This window comes from Dipteris shenzhenensis, chromosome 20 (assembly GCF_047967505.1).
Source record: "Dipteris shenzhenensis isolate YYH24624 ecotype China chromosome 20, Dip_SZ_1.0, whole genome shotgun sequence".
In the NCBI taxonomy this organism is placed as follows: domain Eukaryota; kingdom Viridiplantae; phylum Streptophyta; class Polypodiopsida; order Gleicheniales; family Dipteridaceae; genus Dipteris; species Dipteris shenzhenensis.
Genome location: NC_141615.1, coordinates 11,389,044 through 11,410,644, shown reverse-complemented (window position 1 = coordinate 11,410,644; position 21,601 = coordinate 11,389,044). Strand labels below are relative to the sequence as shown.

General features: G+C 42.1%; 2 protein-coding genes across 3 annotated transcripts; one reads left to right on the top strand and one right to left on the bottom strand.

The window, feature by feature from the left end:
* Positions 1–4,463: 4,463 nt before the first annotated feature.
* Positions 4,464–5,706, bottom strand: LOC147889277 (uncharacterized). 2 transcript variants are annotated; one of them, XM_087391161.1, is made up of 2 exons: positions 5,672–5,706; positions 4,464–5,151 (listed from the first exon to the last, which is right to left on the bottom strand). In XM_087391161.1, the coding sequence occupies exon 2, from the start codon at positions 5,141–5,143 to the stop codon at positions 4,637–4,639; it is 507 nt and encodes a 168-aa protein (XP_087247287.1). In that variant the 5' UTR covers positions 5,144–5,151; positions 5,672–5,706; the 3' UTR covers positions 4,464–4,636. The 2 variants fall into 2 exon arrangements, with proteins under 2 accessions (XP_087247287.1, XP_087247286.1); XM_087391160.1 differs by lacking the exon at positions 5,672–5,706 and adding an exon at positions 5,233–5,316.
* A 4,955-nt stretch (positions 5,707–10,661) lies between these two features.
* On the top strand, positions 10,662–21,532 carry LOC147889276 (DNA-directed RNA polymerases II, IV and V subunit 8B-like). The gene is made up of 5 exons (XM_087391554.1): positions 10,662–10,681; positions 19,579–19,702; positions 19,953–20,110; positions 20,396–20,490; positions 20,831–21,532. The coding sequence occupies exons 2-5, from the start codon at positions 19,630–19,632 to the stop codon at positions 20,943–20,945; spliced, it is 441 nt and encodes a 146-aa protein (XP_087247680.1). The 5' UTR covers positions 10,662–10,681; positions 19,579–19,629; the 3' UTR covers positions 20,946–21,532.
* The last annotated feature ends 69 nt before the right edge of the window (positions 21,533–21,601 follow it).

Sequence of the window (21,601 nt, the reverse complement as noted above, 5' to 3'; positions counted from 1 at the left end):
TGCATGAATCCTCCCTCTAGAATCCTCCCTCCTAGCCTAGTGCTTGCCACATGGTGTTTTGTTGATTTCCATGTGTCCATATGGACCCTCAGAACATCTATGCCCTTTTAGGCCTTACTTATGCACTCTATGTTGCCTAGGCCTAGGGTAATCCCTAGTCCTTGACCCTCTAGACTCCCATTAATGCAAGCTCTATCGAGCCCTCTTATTTCTCGCTTCACCATAGCCACACCAGATGGCTCTGGGATTATGGCTGAAGTAACATTCGGTTCCCCTTAAGAATGGTTTATGTCCTCAAAAACAAAATTGGGAAACCTCCTCTGGAGATTGCTTACCTTTTCCATGTTGAACTCTCTTCAGGTCTATCTTTCCACTTAACTAGACATTCTTGCCATATTGTGTCGTATTCTTTTTTCTTATCTATCTAAAATTCTTTTTGGTTCATGTGATAAAGATGTAGGCTCAACTTAACTAGACATTCTTGCCATATTGTGTCGTATTCTTTTTTCTTATCTATCTAAAATTCTTTTTGGTTCATGTGATAAAGATGTAGGCTCAATGAGTTCAACTAGGAATTCATTTCCAATGAGATTATCATCATCTCCTGATTTTCTTTTTAGCCTACTAACATGAAAAATTAGATGTACTGTACATCCCTCAAGTAAGGCTAATTTGTAAGCAAGTTCTCCAATCCTCTTAAGTATTGTAAATGGTCCACAATACCTAGGAGACAACTTCGAACATTTACCTATCTTTAGAGATTCTAAAGATTCAGGTACCTTGAGGTAGACTTTCTCATAATTCCAAAAGATAAAGGGTTTTGTGAGAGGTCTCAAAGATACTTATAAGGTTGAGGTGAAAAGAAATTCTTTCAAAACCTTTGAGAAAGCAATTAAGTATGCTTAAATATACAACGATATGACGACGAAATCCAAAGTTGGAACTTCAGAGTAAACATGTTTTCTTCTTAAGTTCAACAAATTTTCCCAATTTGAAAAGGAAGGGGCACTTTAAGAAGGAAGTTCCTTAAGCACCACCTAAGAAACCTCAAACACAAAATTATCCTCTCTTGAAGAAAGAGGATTATGAAAGGGCCAACTAGGAAAGAGTGATGGTCAAACTGAAAGAGTCAATCACATCATTGAGGATATGCTTTGAGCATATGTAAGTAAACGGCAAATTGATTGGGAGCAATATTTGCCCATATTAGAATTTGCATATAACTATGCCAAACATTCAGCTACATGTCTTAGTCCATTCATGATGATGTATGGATTTCAACCAAGAGCCCCAATGGCAGTGGGACTTGAAAAAGAGAAGGTTCAAGCGGCCAAATACTTTCTTGAAGATATGAATCAAATGCTTAATTTAGCTAAAAATAGCATAAGAAGGGATCAAGATAGAGCACGAAGTTATGCAAACCCCCACCGTAGAAGGTTGGAGTTTACCTAGGAATTATATCATTTTCTCTGAGGGTCATCCACCATTTATAGGCCTTATTTCCAAGGGAAAGTCTTGCTTCCACGACTTGATTTTCAGGAGGGATATTCCTTAGTCAATGGAAGTCTTGCCACTTTTGCAAGAATGTATTAATCGCATCTTTATTGCACACCTTTTCTTTTCCATTGAAAATTGGCGATTTCAAGTTTATAAGGATGTTAGAGGTTTCTCTAAGTCGAGAAGTGGACCTCTCAACTTGATATAAGGAGGAGTCGGTGATTTTTTTGTAGAAGTTACCGATTGAGAATCAGCTAACTTGGTTATGGCTTTAGCTAGGGTTTTCCATGTATCACTAATAGTTCCTAGTTGTGTTTCTATATTTTGCATTCGAGTTTCAAGTTTAGTGAATTTTGTGTACGAAATTCCATAATCACTGTAATCTATGTCCTCCATTTCCACGTTACCTCTTGAGTTTCAATTTGTACCTCCTCATGTATTTCCTCTCCAACTACAGCTTTTCTTTTCCTAGCCCTTTCCTTGGCCTCCCTAACCATATTGTCCCTTTCTGGAGTTATCATTTTTAAAGATGCGCATTTTCCAAAAATTATAAAGCCAAGTGCTTTATGCCAGAGAAAAAAATATGATGCCCACTTCCTTGGTATTTGTTCGATGGCCTTGAATTCATCGTTGAGGTTGGCACAATTTCTTTGTTTCATGAACTTCTCTTTCGATCCCATGCTTTCTTTAATCTCTAACTCCTCGATCTTCCACTTGAAACCAGCAAGGCTAATAAGTTGTAGGCATATAAAAATCTTGGAGAAGGAAAAGGGTGAAAAAGGGCCCTCAAACCTTTGGAAAGAAAGGAAGAAAAGGCTTTAAGGCTTTTAGATTAGAGAGGGGTATAAAGGAAAAGATGACATGGCTTTTCCCAAAGGTTTTTCAACCTTTGTATGATGTGGCGACCTTCTTCTCTGTAAATTGTTGCGTTTCTTCTCTGTACTCCCATGCTCTTATCTTCATGGCTTCTTCTGGGCAAGCAAGTCGGCTATGGTGGGAGCTCTTAAAGCTTCTCTCTCTATGAATCTGTCTGCTCGGGCGCCTTTGAAAATAGTATCGAATCAAAAAAATCACTTAATATATTAGTCTCTGTGATTCGATTATTTTTTTGCAGCTTACATTCGAGATGGGCGGCGATCCAGATTGTACCGAGGGGCCTTTTTTGACCAAGATAAATTAAGAGTAGAACATGACGAAAGGCTAAAGACAAGCTATCATGCTATGATGCTGCTATTGTGTGTGATTGTGTCTCTCTTTGCTTCATTTATAGCCGTCTGAACCCAAGAGCAAGCATCCGCAAAGACGAGATGGTAAGGACTGTTGCAAGCTCACTGCTGTCATCTCTCTCCAAATAAGGTTGAATGCACAGTGTGCATTGCATTGAGTTTGTTTTTCGATGGCAACGCTTCACATTTCCAATGGGTGACTTCAAAAGTATTCGTGCAAAGACAAGCAAATTAGTATATGTTGTTGCAGCTTGCACGAAATGGATCAACCCTCCAAAATATTTCTCGTCATTCGCAAACTATAATGATCTATTAAATCTGATACCAATAATACAAACACGCCAAGATAGAGGGCTCTGTCCTAGTTTTCCACCCAGCCTTGGATTTTTTGCATGAGCTCATCGACTCCCTTCTCTTATGAGGTTCATCTCCAAACCTCCTTTCCTGAGCTCCCTCTAGAATCCTCCCTTGTAGCCCAGTGCTTGCCACATGGTGTTCTCTTGAGTGCCACGTGTCCATATGGACCCTTAGAACATATATTCCCTTTTAGGCCTTACTTATGCACTCCACATTGTTTCCTAGGCCTAATCCCTAGTCCCCGACCCTCTACACTCCCATTAATGCAAGAACTGCCGCGCCCTTTAGTTTCTTACTTCACCATAACCACACCAGACGGTTTTGAGATTATGGTTGACGTGTCAAACGGTGCCCCCAAATAGTTTTGTAGTTAGCTATGCTTGATCATGCCTTGTGCTAATTGTGGAGAAGGATGCAAAACTGATAGTAGTGAAGATCTTGGTTAGATTACTAAAATGATAGAGAGAAGAATGCAAAATTGATGTTTTTGATGAGCTTATCCATCGCATTTGCAATCGCAAGGTGAAAAGGCCAATATGTATTCAAGGCCATGAGGAATTTCTAAAATAGGGAGAAAAACTCTAGTATTTTGAGATAAAAAGAGTATATAAAACAAATGGGGTATTAATGATTCTTATGGGAGCCCATAAAATGATAAAGGTTAGTGCTAAGTACATGGAATAGACAAAGGCATTATGAGTGTAGTTAAATGTGCATTCTTTTTGTCAATTCTATCAATCATCTACCTAAAAGGATTTATTCTTTTGTGGTGAGAGTATGTGTATAGTGTGCTCTTTATCCCATAAGAGATTTTAATTAATGGCAAATGTTCCCAGTATCTTAATGATACTTTGGTCAATCACAACAAATGTTTTAGATTCTTTCTCATTAATTTATGATAACTAAAATTTTCATTCTTGCTTCTCTTGATGGTTTGATTCGACTCTCATAAAGTTATGTGTGTTTCTCATTCATGTGGGCATTGCAGATTAGGTTCTAGGCCGCAAGGGTGCCCTTACTCTCTCTTCTAACTTGAACACCCTTTCGGGCTTGCTAATCACACTTTCTCCAAATGATTAGGCTCACTTAATTCTTTATATGGCTTTTAGTTTGAATGATGGCTATCTCATACCCTTTCTAGATCCCTTTGAAAGGCTAGGAATATGTTCCAAACCAGAAATAAAGCATTTATGGAGGAAGGGGGGATAAAGAGAGAGAGAGAGAGAGAGAGAAGAAAAACCAAAGAAGAGTTCTCTTCACCAATTTAAGCGTAAGGGAACTACAAATATACATTACATCCATCTTCGGGGAAATTTGACGTATAATACATCCTGCTAGGTGCAAAGAAAAGCTTTGTGGTAGTGAATCTTTACTTGGCCAGCACTAGAGGGTTTTATGAAACTCTAAAATCCTACGAAGCCATGTGGCCCATTCTAAAAGTTTAGATGAATTGGCCTATTATTAGCTACTTAGCTGGCCAAGCATCCCGCCAAGCATTCTAGTTGCTTAAGCTTTTGGAAAAGAAACCAATGTACATGTCTATTGAGAGCCAATAGTTACATGTCCTCCTCACTTAACTTCCAAGACTGTGATGACTTATGGTCGAATATTTCCGTTAGATGTTCTTCAACTATTTCCTTCTCTCGAATAGGACCGCAGAAATCCGGGTAGTCTCGTATTACTGACGTGCGAGGCCACTTCCTCTTGTTGCTTGATTGATTAGTGATTGCAACCCGCTTTTGTGGAAGCTGTGCTCCAACAGATGCTTCTTTCTCGGGTGCAGGTGCTTCCTTCTGGGATGCCGAATTCTCAATCCAGGATTGCTCACTAGGAGAATTCGCTCCTTGACTCTCAACCGGTTGTAATTGATTCATGATGGTTTCGTTGTGAATCATCTCATCAAAACTGCGTTTAATCATCGCACCAATGGTGCGTTGAAGTCTGGCGCAATCACATTGCAAAGTTGCTAAGCTGCGGGAACAGGTTTCCATTTTTCTGATGAGAGCTAAGAATCCATTCTGCTGATATCCGAAGTCTTGCTTCAATTGGGCGAGGGGTTCCATCTCTCAATCTGGTCAAGAAATTGATCACTTGATCAGTAGTCGATCTGTTTGAATAACGGTTGGTCAATCCACAAAAGAAATACACTTACCAACCAATCCTGCTGACTAAGCGGAGGTATAAAGCAGCATGCAAAAACATGGGAACAACAGAACAATGGAAGTGAGGATATTAGGGAAGCCCCCGTTTGACACTCGCCAAAACTGCCCACGAAAGACACTCTCCATCATATCTAGACTGCGAGTATATCATGCTTTCTAAGAATTAAGATTGTTTTACAGTGCTACTGCGCATATAAGCTTCCAAAAGCTAACGGCAACAGATTCAGTGATAATTGAAGTACGCAAGCTTGCAAACACCAAGGCCAGCATCGTTGATGAGCTATGTGGTTGCCCGACTTCTGCATCTTAGGAGAAGAGTCTTGGGATGTATACGAATACAAGCTCCAAGCAGTGAGACAACGGCTGCATGCAGGACATAACAAACAGCCGAATGTTTTTAAAAGACAAGAATCTAACCATAGCTCTAACCATAGCTGAAGATGGAAGTTGTGCAACTCGGCGAGCGGCTGCATGCAGAACATAACAAACACCCGAATGTTTTTAAAAGACAAGAATCTAACCGTTGCTTAAGATGGAAGTTGTCCAACTCGGCGAGCAGTGCTCTCGATCTACTCCAGACGACTTGCTTGATGAGTCCTCAAAGCAAAGCTCCAAAAGCAAAGCAAAGCGAACTGAATAGGGGGGCTATGATGGCTATGATTAAACTAAGGGGAGGTGGAATAAAGGGCTTGCCAATTAAATACCTCCTAGTAGCAAGGGCTTTTGGATGTAGTAAACGATTTTTTAAAGCGAGTTGGACTATTAAAAAGCATTTCATGTAGGATGATCTCCTTATTTGAAACTCTTAAAATTACAATTGGAAATTTACAAAAGAGGGAAGGGGCATTTATATTATAATACCTTGTAGCTTCGTGTATGGCTCTAATAAAATATGAAAGGCTCTAAAAAGCAAAAGCTCAAACCTTTGTACCTTTCTTTTTCAAGAACACAAGGAATAAAACTATCGAAAAGAAAAACCCAAGCATCTTTATGTAAAAAGTGTTACATGGTGGGGAAATCAAAGGCTCTCAAAAGCAAAAGCTCAAACCTTCCTTTCAAGAATACAAGGAATAAAACTACCTAAAAGAAAAACCCAAGCATCTTTATGTAAAAGGTGTTACATGGTGGGGAAATGTATAATTGCAATCTATGATTCATTTTTCTATTTTCATCTTTAAAGATGCCATGCCAAAACCCCTATTCACATTGCATTTTGTAAATCACATTAATTCAACTAGACCTTTACCCAATCCAACCTAGCCCAACCTAACATAATCCTACCTAGACCTAACCCAAGCTAAACACCCTAACATAATGCTGACATATGCACGTGAGCTAATGCTACAAAGAACAGGGAGAAGAAGGGTGAGTGGGAAAGGATGAGCAGAAGACGAAGGGAGGGAATGAGGGAAAGGGAAGGGAAGACACAAGGGAGGGCAAGTGGAAACATAAGGTGAAGGGAGGGAGCTAGGCAAGAGGGGAAGGGAGGAAGTATGGCAAGTGGGGAGGGCAGGAGAGGCGAGACAGAGAGAGGGAAGGGGAAGCGACAAATGGGAGAGGGGAGGAGAGCGAAGGGGAGAGGGAGGTCAAAAGAGTGAGGGAGGGGTGAGGGACATGCGTAGAGAGGCGAGAGGAGGGGACGTGAGAGGGGAGGGGACAAGAGGAAGAGGATGAGAGGCAAGGCGAAAAGCACTAAGGGGAAAGGGGATGCTAGAGGAGGCGGGAGGCAAGGGGCAATGAGGTGCAAGGGAGCGGGGATTAATTTTTGGAGAGGCTTAACCTACCTTAACTTTTTGATTCAGGGGGGCGAGGGCATTTAACTTTGGTTAATCTCACTGAGAAAAAGTTGAGAAGGGAGGCAGAATGGTTTTATGGAAAAAGTAATTCCTCACATTAAATATCATAATGTTTGGTGAAAAAACTAATTACTCATATTATATATCATAATGGTTATGGGAAAAACTAATTCCTCAAATTAAATATCATAATGTTTGATGAAAATGTCATTTTCAATCCTCAAATGCTTCATATTTCCACAAACCATTGACCTCAAGAGCTAATGGTTTTGTGAGAAAACCCAAGAAAACAAGGTTGGCATTGGCTGCTTCCAGATACTCTTTCCTCTCCCGGTAAGTATAGCCCTTATTAGTTTGTGCCCAAGCTTGTTTTGTTGTCAAATCATAGGAGGCCAACCCACCTTTTCCTCATTTCTCCTTGCCCATTTAAATGGAATAGAATGTGAGCCTTACCTTGGCATTAATTTTCCATTTCCCATAAAATTGCCACAATGTCATAAGGGCTTTAGGACTACTTGTCTTGCAAGATAATATCTTTTGATTTTCAATTATGCTCTTTTAAGAAATCCATCCAAAAGAGCTCTATGGACTAGCACTTTACACTTCAAACCTCAACTCGCTCGCTTCTTGTTGTCTCTTCGATACTCTATTAATAGCCCCATTTATCTCCCTCCCTCCCTCCCTCCCTCCCTCCCTCTCTCTCTCTCTCTCTCTCTCTCTCTCTCTCCACACACACACACCCCCCTACATATTATATATATACATATACATAATATATATACATATTATGTATATATATATATTATGTATATGTATATATATAATATGTAGGTGTGTGTGTGTGTGTGTGTGTATGTATATATATATATATATTATGTATATGTATATATATAATATGTAGGTGGGTGTGTGTGTGTGGAGAGAGAGAGATTGTTGATGGCTAGACTAGAAAAGTCTCTCTCTTGGAATCTAGGCGAGTCTAACCTGCATGTGGTGCTAAGGGTACATGATGCTAGTTTAGATATAGTGATGAAATAGACAAGGCTTAGAATGGCGATAAATAGGAAAACAACAGTAAAGCCCTTTTGAATAATATGGAACAATGGGTAATTATTGTAGAAGACAAGGATCCATTCATGAATGATGACCAACATCAGAGTTTCTTTGTAGACGTGTAGCACTTGAACCTTCAATAACCACCATTGGAACCTCTTGGTGATAGAGCACCAGAGAGATTTCTATGAGAAAAGGAAGCACAACAAAGCATCAGTATAAGAAGAGGTGATGAACACCAGAGTATAAGCTTGTACTAGTACAGCTAGACCTTCATCAAATAAAGCTACTTAGATAGAGACTCTGATGCATGGATACATGCGTTGCTAGCACTAAGAACTCACGCTAAGAATTAGAGTCTCCTAGCCATTAACATTGAAGAAAAGAGCCTTATAGCATTCTGATTTAAACCACCACTTCTTAAAGCTAAAAACAACATGTTTGATAAGAGAGAATGAACCACCTCCAAGTAGCTCCAACACCTCTCAAAGGAGCCAGGGAACCAACTCCATCAGCAAAACAAAGACCATCTGATTAAGGAAGGAGACCAGAGTAGCTAAAGAAAAAGAGCTAGGAATGGCAAGGTTGAAAAGGGGAGGAACTTGCAAGGCTCTAATACCATGTTATGAAAGAAGGGAGAGTGCTCAAGAAGGAGGAGATGCTCACAAGATAGGAGAGAGGAGAGAAGAAGATGGAGGACAATAAGAAGTAGAGCCAATCCACACGAAGAACATGGACAACCACAAGAAGTAGAGCCAATCCGATAGATATGAGATTAACTATCACCTTCGTAACATGGAAGGCTAAGAATGATCCACACCATACAAGGGGGGTGACCACCCATTAAATAGGAAATTAAGCCAGCATCTCCTACTTTAAATCCCATCCATTATCCTCATCACCAATCACGTGGATGTGGATTTAAACCTCTCTAGTCATCCTAGTGTACAAATCTCAACACCTACATCCTATTACAGAGACTACTCTACTACAGCATACCTCTGAGCTCTTTTGGGTCGGCAACATTCTTGTATGTCACAACCTTTTGGATCATGTACTCTAAGTTGCACTAATTAGCTTCACATTTGGATGCATCTTATACAAATTAATTGCATGGTCCTTAAAGATTTATGACAAGTTTAGCACACAATCATACATACAATTATATATGCAATTAAAATTTTAATAGACCAATCTTTGATCCAAGCACACCTCATTCTTTTAGGCATTCTTTCCCAGCCTTTCGGGACTAATTTTATCGATTTTGTTCCTAGAGTCAAAGGATCTACTAGCTTGTACTCATTGTACAGACTTCCACTGCATAGTCATTTGGCTCACACATGCACGTACTATGTCTTTTAAAGTTTTGGTTGCTCCTTCTTCACTAGTGCAAATCTACTTTGGTTTAATTCTCAGTTTGTTGCTCTGCTTTGAGGTTCTAACATCTCTCTCTCTCTCTCTCTCTCTCCTCACCATACGGCACTACCTTGTCAATCCTCCTCATCGCTCGGCAGGCCCTCCCTTTCATAGCACTCCCCTTGTGCTAGCCCTATGCCCCCTCACCGTTACCTCTCAACCCCATCCCCCCTCATCTATGCTTTCTCCTTCGCACCCTCCCCGAAAAAAGTATGAGGTTCTACTCGGCCTGCTAAATGCAATCCTAAAATAAATAAATAGATTAATAATTTACCCCACCCCCCCCAAAATTTTTAAAAAAGGATTTTGGGTTGTTTACATTTTGTAGCCGAGTAGACCCTCATATGATGTGAGGCTACTAAATGCCCCCCCCCCCCTTTTTTTTAAAGAGGTTTGCATCCCTACCCTCTAGCCCCCTCGGGGGGGAAAAAACGAGTCCTTCGACTTTTTAAAACATATTTTAAAAATCTAAGATAAATTTTTAAGGAGGAGAGGTTTGAATTTAATAGATGAGTAGACCCTCATGTTAGCGTGAGGGTCTAAGGAGAGATTTGTATTTAGCAGCCGAGTAGAGATGGTCACACTGACGTGAGCATTTACTCAATTGCTAATCCTCATGCTAGTTTGCAATTAGCGAGCTGAGCACATACTCATGTTGGCACGATGCGAGGGTCCGCTAGCGCGTGGGGCTCTAGTTAAAAAAAGAAGAATTTAATTCATGTGGCCTACCCATGAGAGAGAGAGAGAGAGAGAGAGAGAGAGAGAGAGGCGGGGGGTTGTAGGCAGCCTATAAACAATTCAATGAAGCATACGTGGACGAATCACCTTAAAATAAAAAGAAATGTCTAGAAAAATACCTTTCTTACCACACATCTTCACTAAGGGGGGCATGCCAAAAATGAAAAAGCTAGCTTATATGAAAGAGTCTACTTATTGATACTAGAGTGAGGTTGCTAAATGCAAATGCAAACCCCTATGGGCCCAATAACTGAATGCAAAACCCCTATCTAAACCCTGCACTAGCCAGCCCTCCCTTGCTAGTGCACCATATACGACCTTCCTCTTCTCTTTTGTCCCCAGCTCTTTTTAGGGCTCCCTGCTGCCTTGCCATTGCTCCACCCAGGCTTTGCAACAAAAGAAGCAACAGGCAAGCGATCCTGACATTTTTGCCCTGGTACGTCGCTCTCCTCTTTCACAGTTTCCTGTCTGCAGATGCAACCCTTTAATTTCTTTCACAGTTTCTTTTCGTTTCTTTGCAGCCCATGCGAGTGACAGCGAATGCATGGCGTTTTCTTGCTTACTTTTTTAGGCGTTCGCGTGTCAAAAGACTGATTGTGGTCTTCTTTATAGAATTCGACTTGTAAATCAGACTATCGTACGGATTAGACCTAGCATCGTTTTGCAATCGCGGTGACGTTGCTGTTACTCTGATATATTCTATACTCCACTGCTGCATGGTCAACATCGAGTTTGAGCTTGCGATTATGGCCTTGGCAGCATTTTACGGACATTGTCGGAGGGATGACGATACCAAAAGAACTACAATAGCAACATTAGACTTCCGTGTAATGTAGTGAATATGAGGACGTATGGTCGTGTCGAGCCCAGTTCATTAGATTTAGGGTACTTCGATACAATCAAGCAGGATTCAGAGGTGTTTTTACATTTTTTACAGGCTTAATAAGTTGTAAAGAGAATGGGGATGTAGACCAAGCCAAATGGTCTTCTGAAAATGATTCAGGAAACCGAGGAGGAACGTGTATTACCGTCGTCCATCGCTTTTTTGGCAAAATACTCATGATCCCAACAAAATGCTCTCTCTTGAAGCTTAGCATAACCACTCTAGAGCACAGACAAGAGCCAAATTGGGGTAGTCAGGGTGATGAGATGCGAAAATGCCCGATCCATATACTCAGAATCGAGGGGTGGAGTCGAGAGAAAGATGTATAAACTTTACATACACACACAGATACCCCCCCAAACGCACATATATGTATGTTCTAGTCTTACAAAGGTATAATTATCTATCACCTTAGCGGACATACAAATTCTTTGAATTTTGTCGAAGGGGTGATCAATTGTTTAACTACATCAAAATATCTTACGTGGATGCATAAAAAATTTTCATAGAATAACAAAAATCTGTATTTATATGATTAGTCTTACAAAGGGGTGTGTGTGTGTGTGTGTATAAAGTACATATGCATGAATGTTTGTATATATGCATGCATGCACGTATGTATGTACATATGCAACATATATAGGACATCTCTCGACAGTGGTCAAACGTTTCCACCATTCAAACATGAACTAAAAAGTTGAATCAAGCATTCCAAAAGAGTGCAATTGTTGAAGGAACACGAGTAATTAACAAATTGTTGGCATTCGTTGCACTGAGAAATTGGTTCTCTTTCACATTGACAATGATCTCACGTTGCTCCCCTTATATGTAGCCTCATCGACTGCAATGTCCTAGGTCTTGCGGTAGAAATCTTGGAAAACCATATGTCCATGCTAATTGTGTTAATGCTAGCCAGACGACTCTTAACCTTGCGTTGAATAGAGGTTCCTCAATCAATGACTTTCAACCTGGACTTCACAGTATGCAACCAAATGATTTGATTTTAAGCTTTTTGATAGTCATGTTAAGCTTTTCAATAATTATAGGCACCCTATTGTGCAAGATTCTAAAAGAAAATGTTGTCACGATACGTGATGTCCTAACTATCCCAAGGTTAGCTTACATGACACTAGGTTAGCCTATTAACATTTGGATATGTTATGTCCAATTGTGGACATAACATTCTTCCCTCCTTATCTAGAGAAGGACTAAGACATAATTTTGGGAATTAGCATTGGAGAGAATCAATACTTCAATGGTTGTGTGGATATGTGTTTGTGAGAGCATATGTTTATATTGATGGTCTACAGAGCGTTTGGTCAATGATGATGTCGGTGGGGATGTTACAATAGCTAGTCTTGCTATGCATGACGGAGATTATGGTTTTCAACCTTATAAATGATTGTCATGAGATTGAAACTGCACTATTTGATTTTGGGCTGTAAAGAAAGTACTTGGAGACAAATAAAACAATACTGAAGACTAATGATAGCTGAAGAAGAAATATATATCATAGACGGAACTCAATACAAGAGAAGATATGAGAGAGAAGCTCTGGAGGGAGCAAACATCAATCCTCCAGGGAAGGCAACCTGTAGTGGACTTCTGCACTAGCTCCACAAGTTGGAACTGAACCAAATCTGAGACAGCAAACTGATGCAAGGGTTGTTGCAGATCTGGAATAAAAAGAACATTATCTGGAGCAGAAGTTGGGGGCAGATCTGGAGCTGGAAGGAGTGACAGATCTGGAGCAGGAAGGAGGCAGATTTGGAGCTGGAAGGAGAGACAGATCTGGTGCAGGAAGAAGACAGATCTGGAACTGAAAAGGAGGCAGAAGAGGAGGCAGCCAAGAGGCAGAAGTGGAGGCAGCAGAGGAGGCAGCCAGGAGGCAGAAGTGGAGGCAGAAGCTCAGGGTATGCAGGGACCTTAGGAGCATAAGATGATGAGAAGCACCTAGGCCCCCCCCCCCTTTAAATAGGGAAGGGCCAGTCGGTCAACCAGCTGGTCGGCCAGCTGTCGGCCCAAATCTGACCGACCTGGTCAGTCTGGTCGGCCAGATATTGACCGACCAGGTCAGTCTGGTCGGCCAGTTTTGGTCGGCTAGAATGGGGCCAGCTGTGGCCTCCGATCCTGGGCTCTTCAGGGACCTGTTTTTGATAGGGCTTTGGTTGTTGATTTTTGTCCTGACGGAGATTCACCTGTGGTGTTTTTACCTGTAATTTATCGGACCTTTGCGCCAGTTTGGCCTTTGATTATCCGGTCCTCTAGAATTGGAGATTGCCTGGCTTAACACCCCCTCTCAATGTAGAAGGGAGAAGCAAAGAGGTGTTCCAGGAGTGATCTATCTTCTTCATCAGCCCTTTTTTTAAAAAATAAAATAAAAGGGTTTTCATTTAGATGAAGATGCCTACAAAGTAGGTTTTCATCTTCACTAAATGCCCAGATGATGGTACAAAAAGAAGTACTTGAAGGGGTGCCCTCGCAGGGGATTTGTTCACTTCCTTAAGAATACAAAAGAAGAAGAAGAAAAAAAAACTGCTAAGAAGAAGGAGGCGGTATACCAATCCCCAACCGTGGGCTGAGATGCTCAAGAGTAGGGCGATTAACCGGCTTGGTAAGAATGTCAGCATGATTATCGGCAGCTGGAACATAGATCAATGGAATAGTACCTAATTCCACTTGCTCGCAAGTAAAATGAAAGTGTACACCGACATGTTTGGTGCGGTTGGAAAAAATGGGATTGCCGGCGAGAGCAATGGCACTTTTGTTGTCGACGTAGAGGATCGTTGGTTCAGTACAAGGAAAGTGTAGCTCTGCCAGAAACTGTCGGAGATGTATGGCCTCTGTGGTACAATCATACAAGGCCCAGTATTTAGCCTCAGTAGAAGAGCCAGCAATCGTTTCTTGTTTACGGCTAGACCAAGAAACAGGTGGCGAGCCAAACGAGAAAATGTAGCCGCCATGAGAACGGCGATTGTTCGGGTCGCCAGCCCAGTCGGAATCAGTGTATCCCTGTAGTGTTAGTCCTGGTCTGAAATGTAAACCATAAGAGTAAGTACCACGTATGAACCGCAAGATACGAATAAATGCATGCCAATGAGTGAGCTTGGGTTTATTAAAGTACTGATTGAGAAAGGAAACTGAGTAAGCAAGATCCGGACGAGTGTGAATGAGCCAGAGCAGCTTGCCAACAACCTGACGATAGAGATGTTCATCAAAGGGAGGAGACTCCAAGTCTTTTGAGAGCTTGACTGTGGGATCTAAGGGAGTGGCAGCGAGCTTAGGCTCGTGGGGAATGATCTGATCAAGGAGTTGAAGAGCATATTTCTGTTGAGAAACAAAAACGCCACCAGAATGCTGAACAACTTCCATGCCTAAGAAATAGGAGAGAAGCCCGAGATCGGTCATTTCGAATGTGGTGTTGAGTTGAGTTTTAATGAATTGAAGTGTAGTGAGAGTAGAGCCTAAAAGCAAAAGATCATCTACGTAGAGTAAGATAAAGCAGACCCCCTCTGAAGATTGATGGATATATAAATTCGGATCAAAAGGAGTGGAATGAAACCCATTAGTTTTGAGGAAGGTGTCTATTCTGTGGAACCACGATCGAGGTGCTTGTTTAAGCCCATAAAGAGCTTTGCGGAGACAGAATACCTTATTTTCATGGCGAGGAGGAGAAAAACCAGGTGGAGGAGTCACATAGACTTCCTCATCAAGGTAGCCATTGAGAAAGGCACTCTTGAATCCATCTGATAGATAGACCAGCGGTGATGAGCGGCTAGGGCGAGAAGAAGGCGAAAGGAAGTTAATCGAGCAGTAGGGGCAAAGGTTTCCTCATAATCGATACCATGTTTTTGGCGAAATCCTTGCACTACTAAGCGAGCTTTGTACTTGTCCAGTGTTCCATCGGCTTTGAGTTTTGTTCGGAAGATCCACTTGGTTCCTATGACCTTTTTGTGAGTGGGTCGATCGACCAAAATCCAGGTCTCATTGCGATCAATGCTCTCAAGCTCCTGTTCCATGGCACGATGCCACGCAGGATGTTGAACTGCTTCCTGCCAAGTGGCAGGTTCAGAATGTATGATATAGGCTGCGGTAAAAATGGAGGCGGTGGTAGTGGAAGAAGTTGTTCGAGTAGAGCGTCGAGGACCGGAAGGAGGAAGTTCTAAGGGAATAATCCCGGAATCCTTCATAGTCTGTCGATACCAGTGTGGCAGCGGGTTGGGAGGAGAAGCAATGGGTGTTGAGAAAGAAGTTTCGGGAGGAGAGAAAGAAATTTCGGGTGGAGAATTGTCGGAGGGGACAGGAGTAGATACGTCATCAGTAGAGAGAATAGAGAAATTTTTTAAAACATCTCTTTCATCGAAGACCACATCTCGGTGAACCAAAACTTTGTTTGTGCGAGGATCAAATAAGTGATAAGCTTTGGCTTCTGCACGAGGTTCTAGTTTACCGCGAGTATCATTGGGAGTATGAGTGCGCGGCATCCAAAGATGCGAATATGAGAAATAGAGGGTCGGTAGCCATAGAAGGCCTCAAAAGGCGTCATGTTCGGGATGGGTTGAGTAGGGCAACGATTAAGGATATAGACAGAAGTATTCACAGCTTTTGGCCAGAGATGTTCAGGCAACTCGGTTGCAAAAAGCATGGAACGGGCCATGTTCATGACTGTGCGTTGTCTTCGTTCGACACGAGCATTTTGAGAGGGCAAATTTGGAGATGTAAGATGGCGTTGGATACCATGCTCGTGAAAGAATTGAGTGAATTCATGGGAAATGAATTCACCACCATTATCACTACGAGCAATCCCAATAGACTTTCCTGTTTGGTTCATAACCAAGCGAGCCCAAGTAGCAAAGAAGGAAAAAGTGTCAGATTTCTCTTTCATGAAGAACACCCATTGATATCGAGAGTAATCATCCACAATTAAGAAGAAATATTGTGAGCCATTCAGTGAAGGAACATGAGATTTGCCACTAATATCGAGGTGGATTAGACGCAATATCTCACTGGCTCGAGAAGTGGAATGAGAAGGAAAAGGAGTTCGGCTTTGTTTGCCTAATTGGCATGGATGACAAATATCTTTGGCTCGCGATAATTTAGGTAGGCCATCAACTAGATGATCCCGAGACATTTCATATAAAGAGCCATAGGACAAATGTCCCAGACGATAATGCCATAATCGTTCTGTGTCAGTTGGATCTTTCAGGGTAGCAATACCATAAAGCCGATGAAACTCAGAGCCGGTATGGGAGGGAGTCTCAAGAAATTGAGTTATGAAGTACAGACCATGAGGTTGGGCTTCGCCTCGAGCTAAAAGGAGTCCCGAGGTCTCATCTATGATGTCAACATGCATCTTTGTAAATAGCACCGTGCGACTAAGAAGGCAAAGTTGATGGACGGAAAGAAGATTGACCGGGTATACTTGTTCTTCGTCGGCACCGAACTTGAGATGTTGCTCAGCTTCTTCTGAGTTGAATAGAGGTCCTTGTTGACGTATCGGAGAAAAACGTGGAGAAGTAGAAGCACGAGGTGTGCGGGTACCTGCTTCAAGTTCCTTCCATTTCTGGAATTCAGCAAATTCTTTAAAGAGTTTGGAGAGGTATTCATCACCTTCAATCCTTGCAGACTCTCTCTCGACATATGACGAGGGTGGTGGTTGAATAGAGGTCGATTCAGGCTGAGATTGCTTCGGGGAAGAGGGAGAAGACATCTTCAGGTGATGATTTATCTTCCAAGCTTTCCAGATCAAGGCTCAGGTGTCGATTGGCACACCTGGCTCTGATACCATATAAAGAAAGTGCTTGGAGACAAATAAAACAATACCGAAGACTAATGATAGCTGAAGAAGAAATATATATCACAAACGGAACTCAATACAAGAGAAGATATGAGAGAGAAGCTCTGGAGGGAGCAAACATCAATCCTCCAGGGAAGGCAACTGTAGTGGACTTTTGCACTAGCTCCACAAGTTGGAACTGAACCAAATCTGAGACAGCAAACTGATGCAAGGGTTGCTGCAGATCTGGAATAAAAAGAACATTATCTGGAGCAGAAGTTGGGGGCAGATCTGGAGCTGGAAGGAGTGACAGATCTGGAGCTGGAAGGAGGCAGATTTGGAGCTGAAAGGAGAGACAGATCTGGTGCAGGAAGAAGACAGATCTGGAACTGAAAAGGAGGCAGCCAAGAGGCAGAAGTGGAGGCAGCAGAAGAGGCAGCCAGGAGGCAGAAGTGGAGGCAGAAGCTCAGGGTGTGCAGGGACCTCAGGAGCATAAGATGATGAGAAGCACCTAGGCCCCCCCCCTTTAAATAGGGAAGGGCCAGTCGGTCAACCAGCTGGTCGGCCCAGATCTGACCGACCTGGTCAGTCTGGTCGGCCAGATATTGACCGACCAGGTCAGTCTGGTCGGCCAGTTTTGGTTGGCCAGAATGGGGCCAGTTGTGGCCTCCGATCCAGGTCTCTTCAGGGGCCTGTTTTTGACAGGGCTTTGGTTGTTGATTTTTGTCCTTACGGAGATTCACCCGTGGTGTTTTTACCTGTAATTTATCGGGCCTTTGCGCCAGTTTGGCCTTTGATTATCCGGTCCTCTAGAATTGGAGATTGCCTGGCTTAACATGGGCATGTTCTTGAATTCATCTATCTTGTGAGCAACCCCTCCACTTAACCTTCAACTCTAAGACAATCTTGTTCTTAAGCTGTTGGATGTTATAATAAAGGAGGTATTTTGGTTCACGAGGCACATACATGGTTTAAGCTCATCCTCAAAGACTAAAGTGTCCCCAAGCTCAACTTCTCTTTCAATCTATTGACATGAAAGATAGGTACAAGACTAGTGTACCTGAACACCATAAGGTAAATACAACTTGTAGCCACTTCATTGATTTAGTTAAGGATCACGAGACCTGTTTGCCCCACTTGAGAACCTTTAGAGATGTTCAAGTAAACCCATTGGCGTTTTGAGAGAACTCGAGGTGACTGCTTTTTAAGCATACAACTGAGCTCTATCCTGATCACTCTTTATGCTTTGCCTTGTTCATTGGAACATATTGTTGTTGTTGCAACCTCTGCAGCAGTGCCTGTTAGAAATCAACCAACAGAGGGTATGCACAGTGGAAGATTGATAGAATAGCTCAGGAGCTCACACAGTGTGTGGAATCACAAACTTCCTTACTTAATGTGCTTCACATATATACATGTGTCGTGCAGACTAGCAAAGAGATAGTGATCCAAGCTATAGAATCCACCAAAACGATATATCTTCATCCAAAGCTATGGACACAATACAAAAGACAGATACAGAGTTCCACCAAATTGTGGTCCATTGATCTTCCTAACTATTTCCCTGGTACCTCTAGATCTCCGAGCCTGCGTGCTCCACCTCGAGCGTATGTAGACTCTCTGTCCAAAGATCTCAGCACCTTGCTGCCCTGGTAGACAGCCTTGTGAACTAAGTCCGCAGCACCTTTGGTCCCTCCTTCACCTTCTGGATGTAGGCCCAAGGGGCTCCTGCTGCTCCTTTCTGCTCAGCTTCTTGCTGTCCTGCTAGATGCAAAATGAGGCCACAAGGACCTCCTTTTATAGGGGCAAATCCCCCCTTCAAACTGACTGATCAGCCAGCCCTAAATGGGCCAACTGGCCTGGTTGGTTGCAGCCCTAACCAACCGACCAGATGGTCGGCTGGTTGGCGGCCTTCCCAGCCCCGTTTCGGCACCGGAGTTCTCGGAACATTACCGTTCCGTGGTAACTATGCTCCAGCGTCCCCCGTCTATAGGATACCTCCCTCTCTCCATTCTGTCACAGATTGCCCTTCTAGACAGCATGCTGGAGCAGCCATTCTTCTTATACTTGCAGGGTTTTTGCCCTACTTTGGCAGTTCATCTGTTCAGATTCAGTCTTGTAAATTCAGGCTATTTTTCTGCTTTTAGCTTAGTGGCTTCTCACATAACTGCTGGTGCTGACCGTAGATGCATGTATCTCAGAATTAAGAACTTATTTACTTCCACCCCATGACCTAACTGTCATTGATTCTTTGTGTGTTCATCTTTTGTCGATGACTTAGCCTTAATCTGACCAACAGTGGTTTATGATAGCCCAAGTCACAATCTGTTTCCATCCTCATGCCTATGATGCAAGCACTAGCCTTGTGGAAGGCACGGCATGCTCTTATAAGATGGTGTGGAAAATGGTGGCGTGGTCGCTGTCCCTGGGTTTGATGGGGCCAGGTTGGCAATGCTGATACTATTTTTTACCCCTTTTTACACGAGGCCTATGCTTGCGCTATGGGGTTGCCTTCTCGGATCCAAGCACATCCATAAGGCTGAGGATGAACTCACGGATCATTGCTGAGGGTTTGGATTGGTTATTGTGAAGTGTCTACCTGGTCGGTAGTGTTAACTTATTAATTATCATGCAAATATTTTGTTTGACATTGTTACTGCTGATTTCGATGCAGGTGTTTGTTTGCGTGAGTGTTTGGCTATTTGCTGCATTGCTGAATATAACCATGGTGGAGTTGCTCTTTGAAGACATTTTCACTATTGTCAGAATGGATCCAGACGGGAAAAAATTTGACAAAGGTATGTTTTCATGAATATTTTTAGTGGCTTTAACCTTTGCAACAAAATAATTGGTATGTGGATGGTGGAATGATTTCGGTAGATGCAGGGCTCCACATTATCTAAGAGTTGTGTGGAAACAATTATCCACAGGAAAGGCGCTGTTTTGACTCAATGCGTTTTGATTGGTTAAGTGATAAATTTCATGATACTGAGTCATGGTAGAAAGGACTAACTGGTTATGTGATATAATTTGTACAATGTATGGTAGTGTCAAGGATTGAGGCACGGAGTGAACAGTTCGATATGCATATGCTATTAGATGTGAATACAGATATCTATCCCCTGGCGGTTGATGACAAATTTACCATGGCCTTGTCAAGCACTCTTAGCCTGGATGGTACTCCTGATGATGCCACTTTTGATCAGGTTTGTTTTATAAAAGGTTTTGAAGTCCTCATGATATCATACATTGTGCTGCCTCTGTCCAATCTTTGTGAATAAACAGTTGCGTCCTTGTTTAGACTGTTCCCTTCTTTATATCTGATAAAAACTCTGTCCAATCTTTGTGAATAAACAGTTGCGTCCTTGTTTAGACTGTTCCCTTCTTTATTGTTACACTGTTTTAAGCCGATGATGCTGTCTGATGTGTCGTTGACAGCAGGCAATATTCACTAATTTGGAGAGATGTATATTTTGATCTTGTTTGGACAGAGTGGAAGGAAATCTCTTGCTGATAAATACGAGTACGTCATGTATGGAAAGCTATACAAGTTTTCAGATAACGAGTCTGGTGGTTCTGTGAAAATGTATTCTCTCAACTCACATAGTCAATCCTTTGTTTCTCCCGTCATGTGTGCACCTTTCCTTTGGTTCATTCTTATAAGAGTCGCAGTGTACACAGTAATCCATATGCATGTGCAAGTGTGTGTATACATTCACGTGCCTTACTGTCATCTCATCCACTCGTGTGCTAGTTATCTATCTGCTTAATCTTTGCACATAGTCAAGCAGCTTTACGTACCTGTATCCCTATATTGACTATATAGTATGGAGCTATTGTGAATGATTTATGCATGGAATTTACGGGATTTTCTTCTTTAAAACCTAGCTGTATATACCAGCTAAAAGCTGTCTGTTCTTGTGTAGAGAGGTTTACGTATCCTTTGGAGGCCTTTTGATGTTGCTGAAAGGAGACCCGAGTAATTTAGGGCATTTGATGTTGGATCAGCGGCTATATCTCCTAATGAGAAAAGTGGGCTAGAGAACCAGGCCAAGGGGTTGTGAGGAAAGCGGATAATTTTTTGTACTTAAAGCATGACTCTTCTGTGAGCAGTGGCACTGCAATGAAGTATACATGAATTTTGTACCGTGGAGGGTAGCGAAGACCACATGTCAGATAAGTGTGCAGTGGGTTTTTTCCCCATCAATATGGTAAGTGACATAGAAAGCATCTGTTCTTCTTGAGACGTCTCTCTGTTTTGTAAGCAAACCGTTTTTTTCCAGGAATTCAGATAGGCCTCATCCTTTTAAGAACAGTTCTATAGCTCAAGAAAACTTGCAATTAAAATATGAATAGTCAAACTCAGTTGCCAGCAATAGTTATCCTTCATTGCTTGGCTGGTCTACATTTTCCACATGATATACAAAAGGTGTGGAGTTGTTCAAACTGCTCTGCAAAAACCATTTGCAGCTCAAGTTATGTGCTATGACCAAGCACAAAGTACACTATGGAAAGAAAATATGACCCCAAGAGAAGAAGATTAATACATGCAAGGATGCATGGTCAAATTTGTGGTTCATATATTCAAAGCTTTGACTAATCACATTGCAGTTCATGTCCATTTTGTGAAACCTCTGGGCTACTTGTGCTTGTGATTACCTCCATAATAACGCTAATTAACGCTAATCACAAGCAGA

Excerpts from the sequence above, each read along its gene's own strand:
- LOC147889277 (XM_087391161.1), bottom strand. The coding sequence starts at position 5,143 with ATGGAACCCCTCGCCCAATTGAAGCAAGACTTCGGATATCAGCAGAAT.
- LOC147889276 (XM_087391554.1), top strand. The coding sequence starts at position 19,630 with ATGGTGGAGTTGCTCTTTGAAGACATTTTCACTATTGTCAGAATGGAT. Across the intron at positions 19,703-19,952 it reads CGGGAAAAAATTTGACAAAG|TGTCAAGGATTGAGGCACGG; the intron begins GTATGTTTTCAT and ends AATGTATGGTAG. Across the intron at positions 20,491-20,830 it reads TCTGGTGGTTCTGTGAAAAT|AGAGGTTTACGTATCCTTTG; the intron begins GTATTCTCTCAA and ends GTTCTTGTGTAG.